At 39.9% G+C, this 25,982-nt stretch overlaps 1 protein-coding gene across 1 annotated transcript in view; it reads right to left on the reverse strand.

Annotated features, from left to right (window-relative positions):
• Positions 1-336: 336 nt before the first annotated feature.
• Positions 337-25,982, reverse strand: part of LOC131933135 (uncharacterized) — a 29,991-nt gene continuing 4,345 nt past the window's right edge. The window contains exons 2-4 of the mRNA XM_059289940.1: positions 3,110-4,777; positions 1,300-2,430; positions 337-360 (exon numbers count right to left, since the gene is read on the reverse strand). Coding sequence (XP_059145923.1) covers positions 337-360; positions 1,300-2,430; positions 3,110-4,777 — 2,823 coding nt within the window. The remainder of the gene's footprint in view (positions 361-1,299; positions 2,431-3,109; positions 4,778-25,982) is intronic.

Consider the following 25,982-nt stretch of genomic DNA (forward strand, 5'->3'; position numbering starts at 1 on the left):
TTTAATCTACGGGATTGTCCTTACAAATATAACAGGTAGTGAATGCTGGATGAGATTAACAGGGGATTAATAGGTAGTTACGGTCAGTCATAGACTAAAGGGTCAGTCATAGACTAAAGGGTCAGTCGTAGGCTAAAGGGTCAGTCCTAGGCTAAAGGGTCAGTCATAGACTAAAGGGTCAGTCATAGACTAAAGGGTCAGTCATAGACTAAAGGGTCAGTCATAGACTAAAGGGTCAGTCATAGACTAAAGGGTCAGTCCTAGGCTAAAGGGTCAGTCCTAGGCTAAAGGGTCAATCCTAGGCTAAAGGTTCAGTCCTAGGCTAATGGGTCAGTCCTAGGCTAAAGGGTAAGTCCTAGGCTAAAGGGTCAGTCATAGAGTGTCAGTATTCTGTCAAATGTCAGTTTAAGGCCAGAATATTCTTGTCTAGTGGGTCAGCCCTAGTCTGAGGGGTCAGTCCTAGTCTGAGGGGTCAGCCCTAGTCTGAGGGGTCAGTCCTAGTCTGAGGGGTCAGTCCTAGTCTGAGGGGTCAGCCGTAGTCTGAGGGGTCAGCCCTAGTCTGAGGGGTCAGCCCTAGTCTGAGGGGTCAGTCCTAGTCTGAGGGGTCAGTCCTAGTCTGAGGGGTCAGCCCTAGTCTGAGGGGTCAGTCCTAGTCTGAGGGGTCAGCCCTAGTCTGAGGGGTCAGCCCTAGTCTGAGGGGTCAGTCCTAGTCTGAGGGGTCAGTCCTAGTCTGAGGGGTCAGTCCTAGTCTGAGGGGTCAGTCCTAGTCTGAGGGGTCAGCCCTAGTCTGAGGGGTCAGTCCTAGTCTGAGGGGTCAGTCTTAGTCTGAGGGGTCAGCCCTAGTCTGAGGGGTCAGTCCTAGTCTGAGGGGTCAGCCCTAGTCTGAGGGGTCAGCCCTAGTCTGAGGGGTCAGTACTAGTCTGAGGGGTCAGTCCTAGTCTGAGGGGTCAGCCCTAGTCTGAGGGGTCAGTCCTAGTCTGAGGGGTCAGTCCTAGTCTGAGGGGTCAGTCCTAGTCTGGATTGCTAGTCGTAGATTACGATTAAAATAATATATTTATGACAATTTTTAATACTGATATTGAGGAAGTAGAGTTGATCAAAACCAATGTTAGTTACCATGAGAGTGTGTGTATCGTCACGTAGAACATGATGATATTGTATTAACAAAGTGATTTTTTTTAGATCAGGATGTGTTGATTATAATGACACAATGCATATTAAGTTGATTACAGAAATGATGGAGTGAAGTGTGCCAAAATGGAGTGATGGTGATGGGGGAAAAACCAAACGCCGACTCACCCCTGCTCTGGTCATCTGGCTCCAATCCTCCTCCACAACCATGACTGAACTTCTAGACGTGACGTCATTGCCGCGGCCGCTGGAACCCCTCAAGCTCCTCTGACGCAACCGGTCCTGGATGACGCTCATCAGGAAATCCTCATCCGTCGACAACTTGCCGGCAACGACCGGCTCGTGGCGTGACGTCAGCACACGGAACCGGTTTTCCGGTACGTCATCGTGTGACGAGCTCCACATCGACGACATAGTCGAGTCCCACGACTCCAAACTTTTCGTATCCATGTCCAGTTTACTTATCTCAATCCCGCTATCCGCGAAATTCGCCAACCCGGAATCCGGAACATCATTCGCATCATCATCTAAATCATACAAATCCCCGGAAGTCGATAATCTCTCAGTTGAGGATACACTTAGATTACATGCCGAGAATTTTGTCACTTTTTCCGGATACCGAGATTCGAATTTCGTCGGTCGTTGAATCACCGTCTTATCTAAAGACGCCGCACGTCTGACTGCGATTCCGGCTCTCTGGAACATTTTTTCGCTCATGTTCTTCACCTCTATGGAGTACGCCGTGTTGGTTCGCCTGTGTCCGGGTTTGAACGTCGGGCTGTCTTTGACGGAGTTCCTGCTGGGGATGTTTATATTACCGGAACTGTCTTTATTTCCAACGGTTATTGTGTCATCAAGCATATCCGGAGTCTCTTCAACTAAGGTAGGGATAGGGTTGGCGTCTTCGTATACCAGTACTAGTTCCTGAGAGAAATTTGAATCATAACTAGATGATCTTGAGTATTTTTCGTCCTCAACCTTCAAATTGTTAGTTAAATGCATGTTTTGTGAGGTATTTATTGAGTTGTGTCCCTTTTCGTGAAATTCATTATTTAAGTTCTTTCCCTTGTGACATTCCGTATTTGATGAGTTGTGTCCCATGTCGTCAAATGCTGAAGTTTTGTCGTACAGAATTTTAAGCTCCTCCTGGCTGAAAGTTGGGCACGAGTGACGTTTCATGCGCAGCTGAACATGACGTGCCAGGTCCTTGTCGGTCGGTGACATGCCAATTTCTTCCGCTTGTCTTGCCTTTTGGGACGCCTTGTTTTCTCGTAGCTCGCTTGCCAGGTTTTTCTCCAACTGAAATATAATTGTATTTTATATAATGCCTATGTGTGTTTCCTTCGCATTTTTTAATCACTTAAAATCATTTTAAAATGTTCTCCTAATAACTCTAAATTTTATCATCCTAATTATTTTCTCTAATTTAGATTACGCTCTTATCCTCCAAAACACATCGTGTTTTCATAAAGTGGATGATATATTTTAAGTACTGTAATTATCATTTGTTTCAAATTACAATCACTTACTTGAACCCTAACAGTTTCAGTTTGAGACCCAAGTTACTTGAACCCTGACAGTTTCAGACCCAAATTACTTCAACCCTTACAGTTTTAGACCAAAGTTACTTGAACCCTTACGGTTTTAGATCCAAGTTACTTGAACCCTAACAGTTTCAGACCCAAGTTACTTGAACCCTAATAGTTTCAGATCCAAGTTACTTGAACCCTAACAGTTTCAGACCCAAGTTACTTTAACCCTAATAGTTTCAGATCCAAGTTACTTGAACCCTAACAGTTTCAGACCCAAGTTACTTGAACCCTAATAGTTTCAGATCCAAGTTACTTGAACCTTAACAGTTCTAGTTTTAGACCCCCACTTAAACTAGCCTCTGACAGTTTTACACCCCACTTACTTGAACCCTAACAATTTTAAAACCCTACTTATCTGAACCCTAACAATATAAAACCCTACTTGCCTGAACCCTGACAGCTTCCGTCTGCAGTGACATCATCCACTTGACCAACGTCTGCTGGTCGCTAGCGCAGAAGTAAATGCTGGGACAACGAGTCTGGCTGAGCTTGAACGCGAACAACGTCTTCTTCCTGTTCTCCGGCTCCATCAAGTACCCCACGGAACACTGGTTCAACATCACGGAAAAAACCGGCACCTCTGCCGGTCTCTCACTCCTAAAGCCGTACAACCAGCCTCTAGACAGAACACAAAATACTTTGACGAACTTATACTCCTGTCGGCACTGGAGGTACCCTGACTCCTTGATGGATTTCAAGTCCCGGAGTCTTAGACTCTCAGAAGATTTGACTCCGCCGCTGTTGGAAACTCGGTCTTTGAACTCGGAAAAAGATTTCCGGATACTTGTTCCGAAGTTGATGGAATGTCTCTTCTTATCCCAGGGTTTGGTGAGTGAGACTGGCGATGTGGAGATGGACGAGTCTAAACTCTCCTCACTATTGGTGGAGTCACGATGCGCGCGATTCTCATGCTGTAGTTTTGGACTTGATGGCTTGTCTTGAGGAGTTGGGTGCTGTAGTTTTTTTCTACTTCCGGCATCGTCAGCTGAAGACGATCGCTTCTTCCGTCGTAAGATGTCCATAGGCGATTTCATCCCGAAGAATGTTTTTGATTTGCTGGTCTCGTCTAAAGACGACCTGGCCAGTTGTTGAATGTTTTGGTCGACGTAGTACGTCGCTTTCATTGGACTTGACCTGTGGTCAAGCTCGTGGTGATCCTTGCGCATCTTTCTGCGCAGCTCGACCACTGTGTCTTTACTGTAGTCAGCCGGCTGGGAAAATGACAGCGACCTCGAGGGGGTGTCCAGGATTGGTGGGGGCAGATTGTGTGGGGGCAGATTGTGTGTGGGAGGTTGGCAGGTTGCGTTATCATTGTGGTGGTGTATCGATGAACTATTGATCCCGTTCGATTGATTTAAATTGATCTGAGTATCAATATCAGCAGGGTCACATAAACACACTTTGCTGAGAGCCAAAACCCAATGATTTAGCTCTGCTTTTGAAGTGGCACCAAACAGGTGCTTTTGGCGAGTTTTGGGATGTTCCAGGATAAAACGAAATTTTTCACCATTTGAATCCCTTGGTGAGATTTTTTGTTTGAAGTTATCCAAAACTGGCTTGTCTTTAAACAGCGGAGATTGTTCCACTGTTCGAACTTTGCATCCTTGCAAAGGTATCGCCTTTTTGGAAACACTAGTGTCGTCAGCCTCGAAGATACAGAGCGTATCTCCACACAGAGCACACCATACCCTGCCACCCCTTAAATTGTCAATGAGCCAGCCTTGGTGATCCGCGGTGCTGACTTCACTAAACGAGTTCAAGTTCAGACTAGGGGTGGCAGGTTGCTGCTGCGGTGAGGTCGGCGTTGACGTCACAGCGCGAGACGCACTGCGCGTGCGGCTCCGTCCTTCTCTGGTGGTGCCGGACATCACGGTAGCCTCCCTCTGACCACAGCAGCTGGCGTTGTTGTTGTCGTCGACGTCGTCTGCCGCGCTGCCCCAGTCGTGGTGGTGCCTGTTGTCATCGTCACGTCTGCTGCCAATGGTTCCAGTGCTCTTCTGTTTTTGGAGGTGCTTTCTTCTGGGCGGCGCTACTGGTGAAGATTCTACAGTCGTCTGCAAAAAAAAAATATCTGAACTCAGTCTACCAGGAGCGTCCTTTCAGAAATGATGACGTTTCAGCATTCACCGTCTACTAAAGTTAGAAAACCAAAGCGCATTGAAATAGAACTCCAGGCTAAATCTACGTCATTTGGGCTGAAAAATGACGTGGTGTTGTATGCCGGAGAGAAACTGATAGCGCATGAGTCACACGACGCGACATACACATGTCATTCAACGAGAACATTTAAGTAGAAAAAATAATGAAAAAAAAAAAGATCTAGATTAAGTATATTACTTATATGAACTAGGTAATACACCAGTGTGAGGGTTTTTGCGTTATTTACACAATGTAGATCAATCCGGTAAAATATAAACAATATCAATAAAGAAATAAAGACTTACAAAATAAATTTTAACCACAGTTGTGTCACTTTTTACCTTCCTCCCCACACACGAACACCCGACACCACACGGCTCCACCGCATGAGAAACACCTGACACCGCGGCGACACACAAGAAAGTCAGGAAATATTCCAAGCTGTTACCTGTGCAAGACTGACTTACCTGATATACAGACTGCGACCTGACCAACGTGTTAAAAAAATACGTCACCCCCCCCCCCCCTCCTCCTCCCTCCCCCACCAACATAAACCACGGAGGTATGCCACACGGTGACCTAGGTTTATTGGAGCGGTTCGATTGATAGGGAAATCATCGATCTCTCTAGTCAGGGTTTATAACTCTCGGGGGCTCGTAAAAAAAACATGACATTATATACGGTTGTAAACAGTGGTTAAACATTAACCTTTAACCCTGCTGGGGTTAACTATAGGTTAACCGACATTCAGGCGAGGGTGTATTGTTGCTGGTTGAACTTGTGAAGCCAAATTTTTTCGTTTTTTGTTGTAAAATAATTAACCCAGTTTTAATAGTTTCATGTAACTCTATAATAGCTTTTTAAAAACCCAATACAAATAGTGAACGATTGTCTTTATATCTCCTCAAGAACTATAAACAGAGGTGTCTAAAATGACACTTTGATTTGGCACAGTTGTTTTTAGATAACTGCAGCTTTACTTGTTCATACTCTACCCATTTAATGCAGAAAACACTCGAAGCCAATAAGAAAACCCAACTAATACGTGGGAAGGCGTTGCATACCCACGACGTCGTAGAGAGGGTCGAGCGTGTTCTTATTAGTTGAGATATTACGCTGTGCTGTTTCGATATAAGACGGAATATAACTCACTTATGTTCCAACTAGATCAAGGAAAGATGTAACAATAATCAATCCAATCATCAAATAGTGCGATGTGTATGACTAAACTGTACAGCCCCATTATATATATATATATATCGATGGTCTCGGTCGCAAACCGTCTAACTCCGAAAATGTAAATTTTACAGGAGAGACAAAAAACTGATTATTTCCTTCTCGATCGCTCTAACACAAATTTCTTTAAAGATATCTCCGAAGAAACTCTCTACCGACTATACTGTAGCGTTTTAAAATGGGTTTTGTTGATATTTACAAAATTATAGCAGGTTTAAAAAGATAGACGGTTTGCTCGGTCTAAAATTCTCGGTACAAACCGTCTATCTGTGCGCGCGCAGACTTAGCTGTTTTGAGCCGAGAATTTCGGTCTCAGCCGCGTTCGTTCGTTTTGTCCAATGAACGTGATTTAGTTATGTTTATGTTTTTAAGTTATAATTAACACTTCATAATATTTAGATTATAGTTTTGGGCTCATATTTTAATTATTTAAGTTTATTCTACATTATGGGGTCAGTTTAATTTTTAGTAGAGATGTTTTAGTATGGCTTTATCGCTTTCGGCTGTATTCATTATGTCTTTATTTAGCACTAGACTTGTTAAATGTTGAAGGTTATGCTTTATTTATTACATCTTTCTATTCTCACAGTTTATTTTACTAAATCTGGTGGGTGCTGGGTTTGTAGAATGATAATAGTAAAAACAGAAACCGTATTGTCAGATATATTATGAATGAGACATAACACACTAATCACATTAATACTGACTTAATGTTTACTTATTTTACAAAAATGTAACACAAAAAAATGTGTTTATTTTTAAAATTTATTCTTTGAATAAACGTCACATAAAGAAAAATTAAAATGGCAACATATTTTTAAAATCAGGGAAATCATCATAAAAAGGTTTGTTTATGACTTGTTTTTAGGTGCTCAAATATGACAGCTTTTATCTTTTTTTTCTGATCTTGTACAACTTGACAGGAGCTACAGATGAGATCAAAATCTTACGACCCTAGCTTAGCAATTGCCTGCTATCTGCTAATTCACTTTGAAGTAGACAGTAGCATCAGGCTTGTACTGCAGTGCACGAATATTTGTCGCATTGAATTCTTGATAGGTCAGACTGGTCTTTTGAGAGCGGCTGGTCTCTTGTATGGTGTGACTGGTCTTTTTGAGAGGTTGGTGTCTAATGTCTGTTATGTGAAGCTGGTCTATTGTATGTTACGACTGATCTGTTGAGAAAGGCTGGTGTCGTGTATGGTAAGACTGGTGTGTTGAGAGAGGCTTGTCTATTGTAGGGTAAGACTAATCTTTTGAGAGAGGCTGGTCTCTTGTATGGTAAGAATGGTCTGTTGAGAGAGGCTGGTATATTGGAGGGTAAGATTGGTCAGTTGAGAGAGATTGGTCTTTTGTATATAACGACTGGTCTGCTGAGAGAGACTGGTCTCTTGTGAGTTACTGGTGCCTTAAGGTTACGACTGGTCTGTTATGAAAGGCTTGTCTGTTGAGAGATGCTGGTGCCTTTACGATTTGTCAGTTGACAGATGCTGGTGTCTTGTATGGTAAGACCGGTCTGTTGAGAGAGACTGATATGTTGAGAGGCTGGTCTGTTGAGAGAGGGAGAGGCTGGTCTGTTGAGAGAGGCTGGTCTGTTGATAGAGACTGGTCTGTTGAGAGAGGCTGGTATGTTGAGAGAGGCTGGTCTGTTGAGAGACGCTCGTCTGTTGATAGAGGCTGGTCTGTTGAGAGAGACTGGTATGTTGAGAGAGGCTAGTCTGTTGAGAGAGGCTGGTCTGTTGATAGAGACTGGTCTGTTGAGAGAGGCTGGTATGTTGAGAGAGGCTGGTCTGTTGAGAGACGCTCGTCTGTTGATAGAGGCTGGTCTGTTGAGAGAGACTGGTATGTTGAGAGAGGCTGGTCTGTTGATAGAGACTGGTCTGTTGAGAGAGGCTGGTATGTTGAGAGAGGCTGGTCTGTTGAGAGAGGCTGGTCTGTTATGTGGTAAGACTGGTATGTTGAGAGAGGCTGGTCTGTTGAGAGAGGCTGGTCTGTTATGTGGTAAGACTGGTATGTTGAGAGAGGTTGGTCTGTCGAGTGAGGCTGGTATGTTGAGAGAGGCTGGTCTGTTAAGAGAGGCTGATCTGTTAAGAGAGGCTGATCTGTTGAGAGAGGCTGGTCTGTTATGTGGTAAGACTGGTATGTTGAGAGAGGCTGGTCTGTTGAGAGAGGCTGGTCTGTCGAGTGAGGCTGGTCTGTTGAGAGAGGCTGGTCTGTTGAGAGAGGCTGATATGTTGAGAGAGGCTGGTCTGTTGAGAGAGGCTGGTCTGTTATGTGGTAAGACTGGTATGTTGAGAGAGGCTGGTCTGTCGAGTGAGGCTGGTATGTTGAGAGAGGCTGGTCTGTTAAGAGAGGCTGATCTGTTAAGAGAGGCTGATCTGTTTAGAGAGGCTGGTCTGTTATGTGGTAAGACTGGTATGTTGAGAGAGGTTGGTCTGTTGAGAGAGGCTGGTCTGTCGAGTGAGGCTGGTCTGTTGAGAGAGGCTGGTCTGTTAAGAGAGGCTGATATGTTGAGAGAGGCTGGTCTGTTATGTGGTAAGACTGGTATGTTGAGAGAGGCTGGTTTGTTGAGAGAGGCTGATATGTTGAGAGGCTGGTCTGTTGAGAGAGGCTGGTCTGTTATGTGGTAAGACGTGTGTTGAGAGAGGCTGGTTTGTTAGGATAGAGGCTGGTCTGTTGAGAGAGGCTGGTCTGTTGAAAGAGGCTAGTATGTCAAGAGAGACTGGTCTGTTGAGAGAGGCTGGTCTGTTGTGAGAGGCTGGTCTGTTGAGAGAGGCTGGTCTGTTGAGAGAGGCTGGTCTGTTGAAAGAGGCTGGTATGTTGAGAGAATCTGGTGTGTTGAGATAGGCTTGTCTGTTGAAAAATTAATCATAAAAGCATTTACTAAAGACAACTAACCATGTCGTTGAACATGTACGCCAAACATTTTGTAGCCTACCATATAAACATTTCTTATCACGTATCTAAACCCTCAATCTAAAGCTAGTAGTGAATTAACAATTATTAAATTTATTGCTCATTCTTGTGTAAAAATATAATTCGAATTATATTGTTTTGATTGATATTTATATTCTAGAATGAAGATCTAGTTTCAAAGCATTGTGTTAGCCTAAAATATTGTAAACAAATCAGTTTGGTTATTGACAATCTGGAAATAGGCTATATTAAACAAATAATATTTGTTTATTATTCTTTAAAATGATACAATGTAATAGAATAGTTGAACATAATTAATCAAATATCCTTACGTATAAGTACTGTGACTGCTGTGCTGTAAAATTGTGTGATTATGGCGTGCGACTGCGTTCCCGATCAAAAGCGTACTGACAAATATAGCGATATTCGTTTTGCGCCGAGATTTTTAGCGCTAGAAATAATAGGCGGTTTGTTCAAATGATTATATCTCAATAATCATTCTACAGATTTCTCTAATATTTTCAGGCATTATGGGGAATCATATTGGCTTTTGATTTATGTAAAAAAAAGAAAATTGAATTTTTTTGAGTTAGACGGTTTGCGACCGAGACCATCGATATATATATATATATATATATATATATATATATATATATATATATATATATATATATATATATATATATATATATATATATATATTACGGTCCTTAGAGAGTTAAGTAACAATCTTTTATGAAATTTGTGTTTGACGTAGAGAAAGTAGGTTCTTGTGTGGGCGTATGTAGCCCGTATAATCTTCTAACATACACGTGTGGATGTTTACTTTATAATTTATCCGCAGTTTTTTCTGCCCGTTATGAATGAAGTTTTGACACACTGTTATGACGCAGTTATATCGAACATAAGCTTGATCAGCCGGTCGATCGATAAGCGTCCAATAGGTGGATCTACCTGTTGAATTAAACTGGGCTTTAAAGTGAATGTTTTTTTACCCTCTTAAATCTTCTCGCGTTGTACGTCACGCGGACCAAATTTTGTGGCGAACAAGTAGGCGTAGGTTTTAACAGGGGAAAAAACTCTGGTCTATTAATGGGAGACAACCAATTTAATTGCTAAAAAAATGGCTGAACAGGCATAAATTGAATACGTAAGTTAAGTTTGACAAGCAATGTATGTGCGTACTTAGAAAAAATGCTTTGTTGATTAAAAAATAATTTAATTCTATGATAATTCCTTAGCTTAATAATAATTCGTATTTTTTGTTTATTTGTAAGCCTGTGTAGCTTAGTCTCTTAATTCTGCTTTATATATTAAAAAAGGTTCTAGTTAATTGATATTAACATATTTAAAATTTAGATCTAGTTGCAAAATTTATTTTAAAAGAAATAAATCTAAAAGCAGATTCTTTGTCAAAATATAGTTCGTCAGTGTATGCAAGTGCTTGTCATGGGATTTATTGAAACGTCAGTATACATTCATCTGTTAGTATTGCAATCTGTCCTTATCTTTTCCGTTACAAGGTACCAGATGTTCGCTGGTTTTCTTAAAAGATAAAATGTGAAAGTGCAAGGACTACGCAATGTTGAGGTGTATTGATAGCAAAGTTTGAGCTAAACTAAGTTACGCTTGGACTAGTCTTAGGTTTCATATATTCTTATAGTTGTAAAATAAAACAGTCTCCGAACTCCGTATTTTCATTTCATAGGCAGGCTTTCACGCAAGCCTGGCATAAAATTATAAATCTGTGCCATATTGTAGTCTCCTGTCAACCGTTTCAATGAACTGGAATGTGCAGTAAAGATTAAATGACGCGCTCTAAGGAGCGGTGGTATTTTCTCCCCCTGACGAAAAGGACGAATGAATCGAACGGTAGCTTACGTAAGAAAAAAAAACATATCTTCCTCGGATATTGTATAACAATTTCTATTGTGTATTCAAAATTCCTAGCTATATAAATATTTAATACCTACTTTTTTAAACAAGTGCCGAAATTTATCCGTTATATTATGTTACATAGAGAACATAGTTGCACAGAAGTGGTCGTTAAATTCCATGGAATGCTTAAACTCTAACTGTAGTGTTTGGTGCCTATTTAATTCCATACTTAGTAAGAAAAATATTTGAACGCAACGGTTCTAAAATTTCCATAAATAACTTCATTACGTGGTTCTAACATTTTATACATTTTTTTCTTTTAAATTTTAGAACTTGTTACACAGTTTTATTTATACAGGAGTGTTGGTTTCTAGAATTTGGAGATAATTATTCAGAAGAAATACTGGTTGTGTTCTTGTAGGAGATTTGGAGAACCACTTTGGGGAGAGTCCGGATTTAGCATAGTTTCAATGAGGTTGTTGATCAATGACACGTGTTGAAGGAAGGGGGAGGGAGGCCTACTGCTAATGTATAATCGAGTGGTGTGTATGTGTTCAATACTAAACCTACTGATGTGTTGTAATACTAAACCTACTGATGTGTTGTTAATTATGAATTTTTTACTGGAGGAATTAGAGGTCCCCCCCCCCCGATGTCCTTAGAAGCTTCCCTGGGGTGTTGGTGTCCCCATGGGGGGTGAGGTTCCTTATTAGGATGGGAGAAATGTTCCCTAGTAGATGAGGTTAAAGGAAGCAACTATGTTCCTCTAACATGGAACTTTTCCCTTAGGAATGCCATTGTATTCTTTTATAGTGAGTGGGAGGGGGTAGTTCCTTATGAGTTGAGATGTAAAACAAATCTTCCTACTGTCAACTAGATCAAGAATTAGAACTGAAATATAATGCGATGTAGCTAGGTAAACCTCGTAATGTGCAATTCACTAGACCGTATCGCGTCTGAAGACCTTGTTATTTTCTTTAAGGGTTCGGGAAACACACCCACACATAAAACAATTACATAGGTTCATATAGACAAATATAACATTCGTGCCTAAGTATACAAGCAACTGCGACGGAACAAATTGTGTGTTTTCTCTCAAACAGGAAGCTTTTTAACTAGTGTATAATCTAACTAGTACACTGTGTGGTTATATGTGTCACGGTATAGAATATAGGGCTACATATATTATAGGGCTACGTATCTTATAGGGCTACATATATTATAGGACTACATATATTATAGGGCTACATATATTATAGGGCTACATATATTATATGACTACATATATTATAGGCAGTGGCGTAGCGAGATCGGGTGTCACCCGGTGCGGCACTTAATGGTGTCACCCCCCCCCCCCCCCAGAGGCGTAGCGACCCTTCCCGGGGACAAACTTTCAAGTTTTCGATTTGCACCCCCACCCCTCAAACTTTCGATTTGCACCCTCCCCTCAAACTTTCGATTTGCACCCCCCCCCCTCTCAAGTTTTCGATTTGCACCCACCCTCAAACTTTCGATTTGCACACCCCCCCCCTCAAGTTTTTCTCTATATATTTTGCTATTTTTTGCCTTGGTGTCACCCCCCTAAATGGTGTCAACCCGGTGCGGTCCGCACCCCCCCCCTCGCTACGCCCCTGATTATAGGGACCATTGTTTATAACAAAGTTGGTTAGGGGCGGTGTGGTCGGGCGGGAACGTGAACGACTGCCATCCCAAAAGACTCGAGCTCCGATCCCCGGCTTAATTCCGTACACCGACAATGTATGGGCCGAGCTCTGGAGGGTACCAGGCTCACGTTATTAACACCTGGACATGGTTAAAAAAAAACAGATGAACTCTACTTCATCTGCCCTATTGACCGCCAGATCAGAAGGGTTAAATTAACTAACCTTCAGGTTAGCCTCATGGTTAACATTATTGTTAACAACATGTTAACTTTGCCATGTTAAAGAGTTCTATTGATAAGTATAACGCTACACCTACTTCGCTCATAGTCTTATTATTAGCACATACAATGAGTTGTGTGCTTTTAGTTTCAGGAATCTTGACTACACTATAAAAAAAAAAGAAAAATTCAAATCCAAATTACTTTTTTTGTCTGATATTTTGAAAAACCCGGCTTAAAATGTGTATTGAGTAATCATACTGTGTGAAACATTAGTTTTCTTTCTACATACGTATTAGATGTCTTCCAGCTGTTCTCGTGTGCTGGGCTAAAAATAAACCGTATCACGTGACTTGTTGATATTGCAGCATGTTCTAATTCACACGAGTGTGTCAACAAGTAGACTCGAACTCTAGCTTTCTGTGATTAACGTATCGACTTCTGTAGGTGTACCGTCCCTGATTCGTTGACCCGTTCCCACCGCCCTTACAGGTATGGGCCGAGCTTACCACGTATTTTATTAATTAACACCTGTCTATCAGACAGTAATGACATGGATTTTTTTTTGTGGCAAGGTAAACTATGGCTTTCTCACGTTCGGTGATCTAAGTATACACATATTCACAGGTATAGGTACTAAACACACATGAGCACAAAATGAAACGATACCCTTTACACACATACACATATTCACAGGTATAGGTATTAAACACACACATAAACACAACATACAACGATACCCTTTACACACATACATATACCTCTTTATACATTCTACACGCTCAAATACAAATACTTCTAAGCTTATAAACACATACAATCATAAGCACAATACTCACAAACACACTCACTGATTATATACAAACACATATACAACACGGAGATATAGAAAGAGAATAATGCAGTTAAAACGTGATAACGTTCACAAACGCATACAATAATGCTAAGCACACATTAATAAAAGCATAATTACAGATACACAGACACACTAAGACATACTTACATGAACTTAGACATCCCACCCCCACCCCTATGTGAATGGAAATAGGTAGACACAGCAAGCAATATTCAACATAGAGGTGGTGTCAACAATATCATAAACCAGTAGTTCACACACTTGAAATACATGGCTTCCACAATCAACCTAATGTTTTACCAGAGAAACCTTCGCGTTTCGTAAAGTAATATGACAACCTATTCAATCCACCCCCCCCCCCAGATTATTAATATGAGAATCACTTATCCCAGTCTTCACTGGACACCAGCAAGAAAAGTCTCAAAGGTATTTGAGAGGTGCATAAATTAATTTAAAAATCAGGCACGGCGTTGTTACAATTAATCTATCTATCTATCTATCTATATACTACTAAAAGTCAAGTTTGTTTACATGTTTGAATATTTATTTGTTTTTTTGTTTGTTTTTTTGTTTGCCTGATCGACTATTGCTCATGGTTGCACTCATCGTGGAAAGCTGTAAAATAGTATGTAGGTAGAGAAAAATTTTTGTTTTAAGACAGACTGTTAATCACAAATTTATTTAAAGACGTTAATTAATTTATTGATTTATTCATATGCAGAGTAACCCATTTTTTTAAAAAAGATTAAAACGACCACTACACTCGGCGGGACCGTGACGTCACAGGTTTTTGTTTACTCTTTAGTACAATAAAATGGCGGCGTCTATCGAAGAAAATTGTGTTCCCATTCACAAGTTTAACGCGTTCTAAATCTAATTTTCTGTGGGTCATAACTTTAACAATACGTCCGTTTGCTGTATTTATTACGTTCCAACACTTATATCAAATTTCAACTGTCTTTTTCATTTAGTTTTACGATAAATTTCTCTAGATCTAAAATTTGTCCAAGAAAGTTATTTATAGATACAATCCAAAAAAAAAACGAGACTTAAGCAAACCTGTCGTAGATCTAGAATATAGATAATTCTATCTAGATTTAGATCTAGATAATAACTAGATAATAATGAGTTTCTATATACTAAACTATTTTAAACCTTTATTATTTTATATAAATCTTTGTTTGGAATATAGTAATTTTGAAATGCTCGCTCCGGGCCTATGACTATGTATGAGCGTAGCTAATGATTAGATCTAGATCTAGATTCTAGATCTAGCAAGAAAAACTAAACTTAAGACTTAAGCAAACCAGTCGTAGATCTAAAATATAGATAATTCTAGATTTAGATAATAATGAGTTTCAATATACTAAAATATTTTAGACCTTTATTATTTTGTATAAATCTTTGTTTCGAATATGCAAATTTTGAAATGCTGGATCCGGGCCTATTGGCGTAGCTTAAGATTAATACGCGGCTTCGATGCCGGTAAGTTTGCTAAATTATAAACGTAAATTCTAAATATAGCTCAGTCGTAGATCTAAAATGTATATAATTTTCTATCTAGATTTAGTTAATAATGATTTTCTATATACTAAACTATTTTAGACCCATAATATTTTATATAAATCTTTGTTTGGAATATGGTAATTTTGAAATGCTCGCTCCGGGCCTATGAGCGTAGCTAATGATTAGATCTAGATCTAGCAAGAAAAACTAAATTTAAGACTTAAGCAAACGAGTCGTAGAATCTAGATCAAGATAATTCTATCTAGATCTAGATTTTTTTTCTAGATAATTTCAGACCTTCTTTATTTTATATAAATCTTTGTTTGGCTAAGTTAAGATAAAATTTAATTTGAAAGTTGCTGCTACTAGACTTAGTTCTAGATCTACGCGCGTAAATAAAGTTGGATAAGGAGACTCATAGTATAGTATAAAAATTCATTTGTGTCGTCACGAGTAAATAGCTAAGTTGGTAGCGTAGTCCGCTCTCATGCGGTTGGTACAGGTTCTAGACCAATATGTCAATGATATATTTTTTTCAATTTTTTTTTTTTTTAGATGTGAATGATAAAGTTGTCTATCTGAACTTGGCAGGATACAGGGCAGGTGAAGTAGAGTTCATCTGTTTCTTTGTCCTAAGCATATGAAAGGATAGTGTGGTCAGAGACATGCTCGGCTGGAATCGTTTTTTAAACGATAAAAACATGTTGTCTGAGACTTGGCGGGACACTGGGCAGGTGAAGTAGAGTTGAGTAGGTCACATGTGACGTCAGTATATGAAGGGATAGTCCGAAATCGGTGTTTTCGGTGTTTTTAAAAGATAAGAAACATATTTTTGAATGTGGGGTCTGTTTTTTGTGACGATAAGTGACCACTGCAGTAGCGTAGCGAGGAGGGGGGGGGGCGGGAGGGGAGGCGGGGGGGGGGGGGAAGGGGAGGGGGGGCGGGGGGTTGGGACATATGTTGGGTGCGCCAAAATGGTTTGGAAAAATAAATTGAAAGGTTGAGGGGGGTTCAAATCGAAAGTTTGAGTGGGGGGGGGGGGGGGGGGGGGTGCACATAAAAAGTTCGAGGGGGGTTGAAAATCGAAATCTTGGTGGGGGGGGGTTAAAATCGAAAAGTTTGTCCCCGGGCGCCGGGAAGGGTCGCTATTCCTCTGAGTGACAGACGTGATGTTTTTTGATGGATGACCCCCGAAACCCACAGTTATCCAACGGATGACGGGTATTCTAGTATACTACTAAAAGTCAAGTTTGTTTACATGTTTGAATATTTATTTTTTTGTTTGTTTGTTTGTTTGCCTGATCGACTATTGTGATATGTTCGACTCTATCTGGAGAGCTGTAAAATAGTATGTAGGTAGAGAATAATTTTTTAATGCAGACAGACTGTTAATCACAAATTTATTTAAAGACGTTAATTAATTTATTGATTTATTCATAGTTAAATTAACCGTATTTTTTTTAAAATGTTAATACTTTGAATAAACTTTGTGGGGATAGTGACGTCCCTTGATGTGTTAACTTTTTTGTACAATAAAAATGGCGGACTCCATCATAGACTTTGTGGCCCATTCAAAAGTTTAACGCGTTACAAAGCTAATTTTCTGCCGGCTATAACTTAAACAATACGTCCGTTTGCTGTATTGATTACGTTCCAACACTTATATCAATTTTCAACTGTCTTTTTCATTTAGTTTTACGATAAATTTCTCTAGATCTAAAGATCAGCTATCGAAGGAAAGTTATGAATCTAGCCTAGATCTAGAATCTAGATCTAGCCTAGATGTAGGTCACTAGACTCAATGTAAATTCTAGATCTAGACTTAATGTAAATTCTACATCTAGAATCTATTTCAGGCCTTAATTATTTTATATAAATCTTTGTTTGGCTAATTTAAGATAAAATTTAATTTGAAAGTTAGTACTACTAGACTTAGATCTAGATTCTATAGGCGTAAATCAAGTTGCATAAGGAGACACATAGTGACGTCACGAGTAAATAGTTAAAATGGTAGCGTAGTCGGCTCTCATGCAGGTGGCACGGGTTCTAGACCAATATGTCTATGATATTTTTTTTTTCAATTTTTTTTTTTAGATGTGAATGATAAAGTTGCCTATCTGAACTTGGCAAGATACAGGGCAGGTGAAGTAGAGTTCATCTGTTTCTTTGTCCAAAGCATATGAAAGGATAGTGTGATCAGAGACATGCTCGGCTGGAATCGTTTTTTAAACGATAAATACATGTTGTCTGAGACTTGGCGGGACACTGGGCAGGTGAAGTAGAGTTGAGTATGTCACATGTGACGTCAGTATATGAAGGGATAGTCCGAAATCGGTGTTTTCGGTGTTTTTAAAAGATAAAAAACATATTTTTGAATGTGGGGTCTGTTTTTTGTGACGATAAGTGACACTGCAGTAGCGTACCGAGGAGGGGGGGGGGGGAGGGGAGGGGAGGGGAGGCGGGGGGGGGGGAGGCGGGGGGAGGTGGAGGGGGGAAGGGGGGGGCGGGGGGGACATATGTTGGGGCGCCAAAATGGTTTGGAAAAATAAATTGAAAGGTTGAGGGGGGTTCAAATCGAAAGTTTGAGTGGGGGGGGGGGTGCACATCAAAAGTTGGAGGGGGGGGGATTGAATATCGAAATCTTGGGGGGGGGGGGTGGTTAAAATCGAAAAGTTTGTCCCCGGGCGCCGGGAAGGGTCGATATGCCTCTGAGTAACAGATGTGATGTTTTTTGATGGATGACCCCCGAAACCCACAGTTATCCAACGGATGACGGGTATTCTAGTATGGTTATAAAATCCTGTCTGTATGGTTTTTTTCGGACTTAACTAAAGATTGGGTGTATTTGATGTTTTTAAAATTTTCGGTAACTAAATAAAAATTTAAAAAAAAGCAAAAACAATTTGGTTTATACGTGTAATGGCGACATAAACAATGGCCGCCATAAATTTTATTGTACACATTGTAAGCTGAAAATAGAAAAAATAGGTCATGGTGTTTAAATTTGCATAGTTATTTAAAAACTTGATCTGCAAAGTTTTGTAAACAAAATAACTATAAAGTGGGGCTGTCAGAAATCGATCACGGAGTTCCTTTACAGCCAATCAATGTTAGTCTTACGAAAGTGAAACATCGGGTTATAACTTAGGCTTGATGAAAATAAATAGAAATGTAGCCTTAAACTCAACAAATTATTTTCAAGTTCTCTGCATCTGTAACTTTATAGCATTGATTCTAAAAATATCACATTTCTGAATTAATTTTATGCTTAAGTTTTTAATAAAATTTTATCTTTTATTAGTTTTATGGTCCTAAATCTAAAAAAAACACATTTTTATTCCATGTCAACAACATTACGGAAGGAATCTCGTCAACTCGCTGGTGTCCCTTAGACTCAGTGATGTCGATAGAAAAACAAACCTAACTAGCTAAACTACATACACTAGACTGTACGGGGACTCCATTGAGTAATTTTATTTGCACATGTCTGTGTATTTGTCTAGGAAGTAAATTGTCTATGTATGTGTCTAGGAAGACAAATGTCTGTGTATGTGTCTAGGTAGACAAATGTCTGTGTATGTGTCTAGAGTCTAGAAAGACATATGTTTGTGTATGTGTCTAGAAAGACAAATGTCTATGTATGTGTCTAGGAAGACAATGCCACAGCACAGAGTGTAACACAATACCACCCTTTCTGACATGATATTCTGCACAACAAAGTTCAAGAGCATGCACTGTTCATGTCTCTGCATGATCTCACACGTAAGTTTAATGAAGCGTTGCATGTGAAAAGGTGTAAAACAGAAGCTTCTATCTTTTTAAACCACACAGTGTATCACGTCTGTTTGGGTAATGCAAAAAACTAAAATTCTAATCGTTTTTTCACAGTCAACTGTATACCAAGATCCAAATATTATATTCTACTTCGTGTAGTATAAAAAAGTTATTTACATTGTCCCATGACCAGCTCATAATTGACTCAACTCCCAAACCTTCGTATGTGAGCTAAAAACTGACACACAAAAATTTAGCGCTCTGCCCCAAAATTAGCTTTCTAGAAAACAAAGCACAGACTTGCAAGTCCAAACTTGCAAGCACAATCCGTTCTTGCATGCTTGACTGGGCATCTTCCATAGCATTACATCTACAGTCGCGCTCCCACTTGTGTAGACAATCCTATACATATCTAGACTCTGATCCGTTATAACCAATTCACACCCACCACTTCTCCACACCTTTATAATAATATGGTCTATCGCAACTTGGCCACCTTTTCGGACGTGATTTCAGACACCAACCGGAGGTTACGCTGATGAAATGTCAAGAGTTTTTCTGACCACTGATTGGCTGTTGCCAGAAAGCGGATGTTTTCGACCTTTGACCGGTCAAGTGTACACCTGCGTTCGTTTTTTTTTTCAAAAAACCTGACCTCATCTTGTGATAATGGTTGAGACATGTAGTACTCTAGTGTTAGGATATTTAACATAATATTGTAGTTGTTGAATTGTTGTGTAAAATCCGTTCACATAAAAACTCTATTAATATCGGACTAGCATGTGTCCATTATACTTCAAGGTTCGAACAACACACCTGGAATTTTTCCCTCCTATCGCTGACACACACACACACATATATATATATATATATATATATATATATATATATATATATATATATATATATATATATATATATATATATATATAACCAATGGAATACAACATAAACTATAGATATCAGTTGAAGTGGCATTGAACTAATGACTTTTTACTTCATGTATCGTCAAGTGGTGTGCCACTAATCTCTAAGCCAACAGGATTCCAGAATCTTCCAATAACCCGCACAAGCGGTGCCTCTTTCTATGGCATTGTGCCCCAACAATGTGCCCGTCGGTGGCCTTTCTAATAGCACTTACAACCATACCCCACACTGAGCGGCACGCTTCACTGGCTAAAGTAATAAGCACGGGACTTCTGGCTTTCATGGTTGGCGGGTTATTGAGGTGGTTGGGTATATTTGATTGACTGGGTCAATATGGGGGTATGGAGTGTGGTTGGCCACATGTGGTTGACTCGGTGAAAATGTGGGTCTAGAGTGTGGTTGGCCACATGTGGGTGACTCGGTCAAAATGTGGGTCTAGAGTGTAGTTGGCCACATGTGGTTGACTTGGCCAAAATGTGGGTATGGAGTGTGGTTGGCCACATGTGGGGAACTCGGCCAAAATGTGGGTATGGAGTGTGGTTGGCCACATGTGGGTGACTGGGCCAAAATGTGTTGAATGTGGTTGGCCACATTTGAGCGACTCGGCCAAATGTGTGTATGTAGTATGGTTGGTTGGCCACATGTACTTAACCTGGGGTTTGTTGATGTGTTTTATCAGCGTTCACATTCCACGTACGGAATGGGAAATCAATCAAATACGACCAAATTAAAACACTATGACGTTATTACAGTTGATAATTTTAACAATTTCCGTTAGGCGACGAAGATGAACAAAAAAGTTGTTAAGTCAAAGAATATACACATTCTCCAAATTTCCTTTCTAAGACACATATATGTTCCAAGTTCCACATCTAAGACAATTATATGTTTGAAGTTTTACCGCTAAGACACATATTCCAAATTCAATCTCTGAGATACACATATTCCTAGCTCCATCTTTAAAACACGTATTTATTCTAAGTTTGACGTTAAACTCTTTCTTCTTCTTCTTCTTCGTTCTTAATTATTAGTGTTGAAGGGGATCGAGATTTATCTGCCAGTGGGGCTTGAACTCGAGACGTTGTTCGAATTTATCAACCATGAGCTTTTTTGCCGACTCGACCACGCCTCCAACACAATTAAGCATTACGTGTCAACTGGTTATGCGTCATTGAGGCCATTGACTCCGATTTCTGCCTGCTTTTCTTTTTGGATTTGCTTCCATAGCCTTTGTCCAACCAAGAACAAACTACAAGGCAGCAGTTGTTTAATTTTGGAGTTGTCTCTCCTAGAAGAGTGGCTGTCCCCAGCTAACGAGCCTCATCTGCCCGAGGGTTCGAACTCGAGACTTTTCGGTTTAGCAACCATGAGCTTTACCGATTCGACCACGCCGAACCCTAGTTAAACTGGTTCAGTAGGTGTGAACAAAACTGATTGAATGTTTGTATTGACACACTGAGTAGTTGTGTATGTGATACTAACTTGAATTACAGTTCACGGCTAGTGCCTTGAGAAGGCCGTTATTTATGACACCGCAAAAAATGAATAAAAGTCAACTGGTATAGACGCCAGCAGTTAAATTGGAAGGGTGGGGGGGGGGGGGGGCTGCCAATTAAGCCAAGTTTGAACACCCCTCAAACAAAACCTTTGATCCGGAATCATATTTTTTTTCACTATCAACTTTGAAGCAAGTTAACGATCTATTTAACGCACTTAAAACAACGTCAGACTCTTTTTTTTTTTAAATTCAATGCCTACCCAGAACTGCGCGCAAAGTGCCTGTTATAACGAATGAAGTACATAATTATGTCCTTAGTATACATCAAAAGGCTGCGATATAATGCCACGACTCCCCTGAAAAATTCTAACAGTCAAAATGTTTCAGGCCCTAAGAACCGAATCGCGTCAAAGACAGTTATCCAGATCTAAACCTTTAACAAATCTGGATCAACTGGATAAACGTCAACAAATCAAACAAACACTTCTGTAGACCCCAATACCACGATTCTGTTGTCGAAATAAGCAAACAATATCTAATCTAAGTAAATACACACTGCGGCTGATAAAGTTCTATTTATAGATAACTTACCAATAAGTCGTATTTGTTTAGTTTATTTGTTTTGTGTTAAAACTTCTACTCATGTTGCTTCTGTATATGAAGAAAGGAAAATTTAGCGAACATGAGCTAACAGAGGGGAGGGAATGGTGGGGAAGATAGTGGGGGAAAAGCAGGGATGGATATAGCCTGAGTTTGGACTCTGGTGGAAGATTAACTTAACCCCTCTACTGAATTATATGGGGCCCTAGCTGAATATTAAAGCGTACATATGACTGACTAATATATGGGGCCCTGGCTGAACATGAATGAGGGCCCAATACTAGAATATTGTTGGCCCTGGTTGAATATTAATAGTGACTATTTACAACAATATGTGGGGCCCCTTCGGAACATTAGTAGAGAACCTGTAACGGCAGTATTGCTGTTTACGAAAAGTGTATTCATTCATCACACACATTAAACACACAGACAACTATACAAATACAACCTGTATGTATCATCTTACATAAAACATATGCTCGAACGATATTTTCCTACACAACATGAAGGTAAAATGTTAAAACCATTAATGTTGAAAGTTTGTTTTTAACCGTCTTTGTTAAAGAAAAGACATGTATTTTTTAATTCTCAAATTTCAAGCGAGTGGTATTTAAAAAAAAATACTAAGTACTAATTACAGGGGGATTTCTAGCATAATGACGCAGGTAGGACACAATAAGTCAATAATCCGCTGTGATAATGCATTGGGATCAATAGCTGAGGTCTAGACGTAAGGGAACAATGGAAATGTAATAGGTGTGTTTGGTTACATGTGGGGGCTGGTGTGTTTTTAAATGCCTGGATTACTGTGTAGGGTCTACCTTTTGTGGGGGTGTGTGTATTTGTGTATGTGTCTGGTATGTGTGTTGTGTGTGGGGTCAACCTTTGTGGGCGGGGGTGTATTTGTGTATGTGAGTGGTATATGTGTTGTATGTGTGTTGTGTCAAACTTTTGTGGTATGTTTGTGTGTGGATGTGTGTTTGTATACGTATTTTTTTGTGCGTCTGTGTGTATGGATGTGTGTGTTGATGCACGTATATGTGTATGTGTGCATGGGCAAGTTTCAGAGGTGGTTACAGGGTGCACTTGTGCATGTTATTGTGCGGGATGGGGTTTTAAGTCAAGTATTGTAAGAATTCACTGCTAAAGTCCGCATAGTAGAGGAAATAGAGCAGAGGCGTAGCAACCCCTCCTGGCGCCCGGGGACAAACTTTCAATTAGCCCCCCCCCCCACATATATATTTTTTATATTTATAATTCAACACTGCAGCTAAAATGAGATTTTATTTTTTTTCCCAACCCATTTTGGCGCCCCTAGGGTCGGCACTCCCTCCCTCCCCCACTTGCTACGCCTCTGAAATAGATTTCATGCTAAGGGAAATGTGGTTACTATCCTGCTGCATATATTGTTCCCGACTTTGGGACACAACCCCAGAACGTAAACCTGCGGGTCAGCAATCGTTTGCTCTACCACTAGACCACGGCTACATAAAATATTGTTTACGAGCCGACCCGCTGCGTATCATACGCCGCTATTTAGTTGTTTTTTTTTCTACTTTTCAGTAATTTATAATTTGTGAATTCGACAGTACCAATGCTGCCATTGAAAATATTTGCTTAAAAACACTACCCCCCCCCCCCCCCCCACGTGAAAGCAGCCTCCTCTTAGTTACCTCCTCTAAGTTTAAAATCGTTTCAAACTAAATTATCTGCCCCTAATAGCCGTCACCAAACCCGTCTCTATGATTGTAAAATGTAAACAGAGTGAACACCGCTCACCAGATCATATGGGGGTGGGGTGGGGGTGGTAGTGATAGTGATAGAGAGGAAGAGAGGGGACTGCAAAGGCGCGCTTGCAGCTTGTTTTCTAACTGATCCCAGAAGAGAATTATATAGATAGATAGATATAACTTTTTCTAAAACTGTTGACTCATTATGTTTGTTAATTAAATGAAACAAATAAACCTTACCATCGCTGACTAATAGAAAGCTGACGTCATGAAATCATTGACGGTGAAGGTCAATCACCCCACCTAGTTAAGGGCTTCCAGTGCATGTTGGGATACCAACACATCACAACACAGTCTATTCTCATCGAAGTCTATGGGAGGTTTATTTAGTTCGTGTAAAAACTAATCAAACACACAGCCTTTCAGCAATAATATCTTAGTACAGTTTCAATTTCCCTCGTGTCGAAACATTATCAATAACTGGTTTTAAGTTATGAAAATTAACACTCTAAACAGTATATACAATTTATCAAATCTCCATTTAGAAAACAGAAGAATCAATTAATACAGGCAGAGTAATCAAACGCTCAGCTAAAATGTTTTCCAGCAACGGCACTAACGCCAACAGTCCGCCGCTTCAAATGAATTTTAACACTAACTCTCGACATAAATATACTGAGTTCAGTTGAACTTAGCTGTCTCACACAGAAGTGAAAAAAAAAACACGTTAACTAAATTAAAATATAATTCAAAAGAATCTCCGTCTTACGGGATGAAGCTAAGCCTGTTGTATCACGGTTGTTATTTCACTGTTATATCACATGTATTCAACGTCACCACGTAAGAATCAGTTGAATCAAACAGATATACAGTCCCGCGGTGAAAGATATACTTGAAAACCACGCATACACAATGTCGCTATGAAATGATTCGAGCACAATTGAGCCCGGAGTGTTTTTTTGTCAACTGGCGAGGGTACACAGGTAGGCTGGGGGGAGGGGGGTGGTCTATGATGGTACCTCATTTATTTGAGGTTAATAAAAGCACAATTGGGCCCCAGGGTGTTTTTTTTTTGTCAAGAGGCTATGGTACACAGGTAGGCTGGGGGATCTATGTACCTCATTTATTTGAGATTAATAAAGGCACGCGTCCGTGGCATTTGAGAATCAGGAGCAACGAGGGAGGGGTCAAAAAGGCGGTGGTGATCAATGTAGGTCAGCTGAATATCGAACAATATGTACAGAGTATCGATCATGACAATCGGTATCGATTTTAATCTGGTTAAATAATACTTGAACTATTTTTAACGATTTTGTTTTGTTTTAACATTTGGTTAAAGCAGTGACATATACAAACAGACAAGCGATACACTTAGCAATTAGAGTGTAATTCAAGAATCTCAGGTTAGGATAAATGTTTGGTTGACTCGCTGAGTACTATCCCAGCACCCTGTGTCTCTTAGGGGCGGCGTGGTCAAATAGTAGAGCGATTGGCTTCTAGCAAGAGGGTCTCGAGTTCAGATCTCGGTTCGGACTTGGAACTGTAGGATATCCCTGAATCCACCCAGGGTACATAACTCACGTTAGGGAAACAAAGACGGAAGGGCATAGTACTGAGCACATTTTCTCCTTGTACGGCGAGGTCATTAAAACAGATTAACTCTACTTCATTTGCCCCATGTGATTAACCACACGTATTACAAACTGTGACCATTTCGCACGTGACAATTGAGTAAATTTCAATTAGTCAAACTAAGTCTCAAGCCGAATCTATGTTCAACAAAACATTAAAGGACAAGTTTTATCTGCTAGACAGGCAATAAAAGTTGCAGCGTTGATCAGTTCTCAAAGTAAAGCCATGACATATGTCATGTGCCATCTATCGTGACACCATCTCAACCTACTTTCGTTTCCTACAGTTTTTTTATCTGATTCAAGTTCGCCAATGAAACCTGATACCCTATTTGCATAAAAATGGAAGCCAAAAATAGTGTATGTGCTACGCGTTCGGTTTTTTTTCTTTTCGATTTTTAATTCATATTTTCTTAAGCCTGCTTAAAATCATATAAATACCAGAGGAAAGAATGATTTTAAAAAGGCTAATTATACTGTTTTAAAAATATAAAATAAGATATTTTAAACCCGCCATTGATGTTTCGTTCATTGGTAATCTGATCAAAATATGTGACTCGAGCAAGGTTTGTTCTAATCATAAACCATTCTTCTATTCAACACGTAGTTCGTGAAAATATTTATTGGTCATTAAAGATTAAATATACGGAGATGCTCGATGTTTCACTTGAGATCAGAAGTGGAATT

The sequence above is a fragment of the Physella acuta genome, unplaced genomic scaffold (assembly GCF_028476545.2).
Source record: "Physella acuta isolate Inbredline_101_S28 unplaced genomic scaffold, ASM2847654v3 ptg000106l, whole genome shotgun sequence".
NCBI lineage: Eukaryota > Metazoa > Mollusca > Gastropoda > Physidae > Physella > Physella acuta.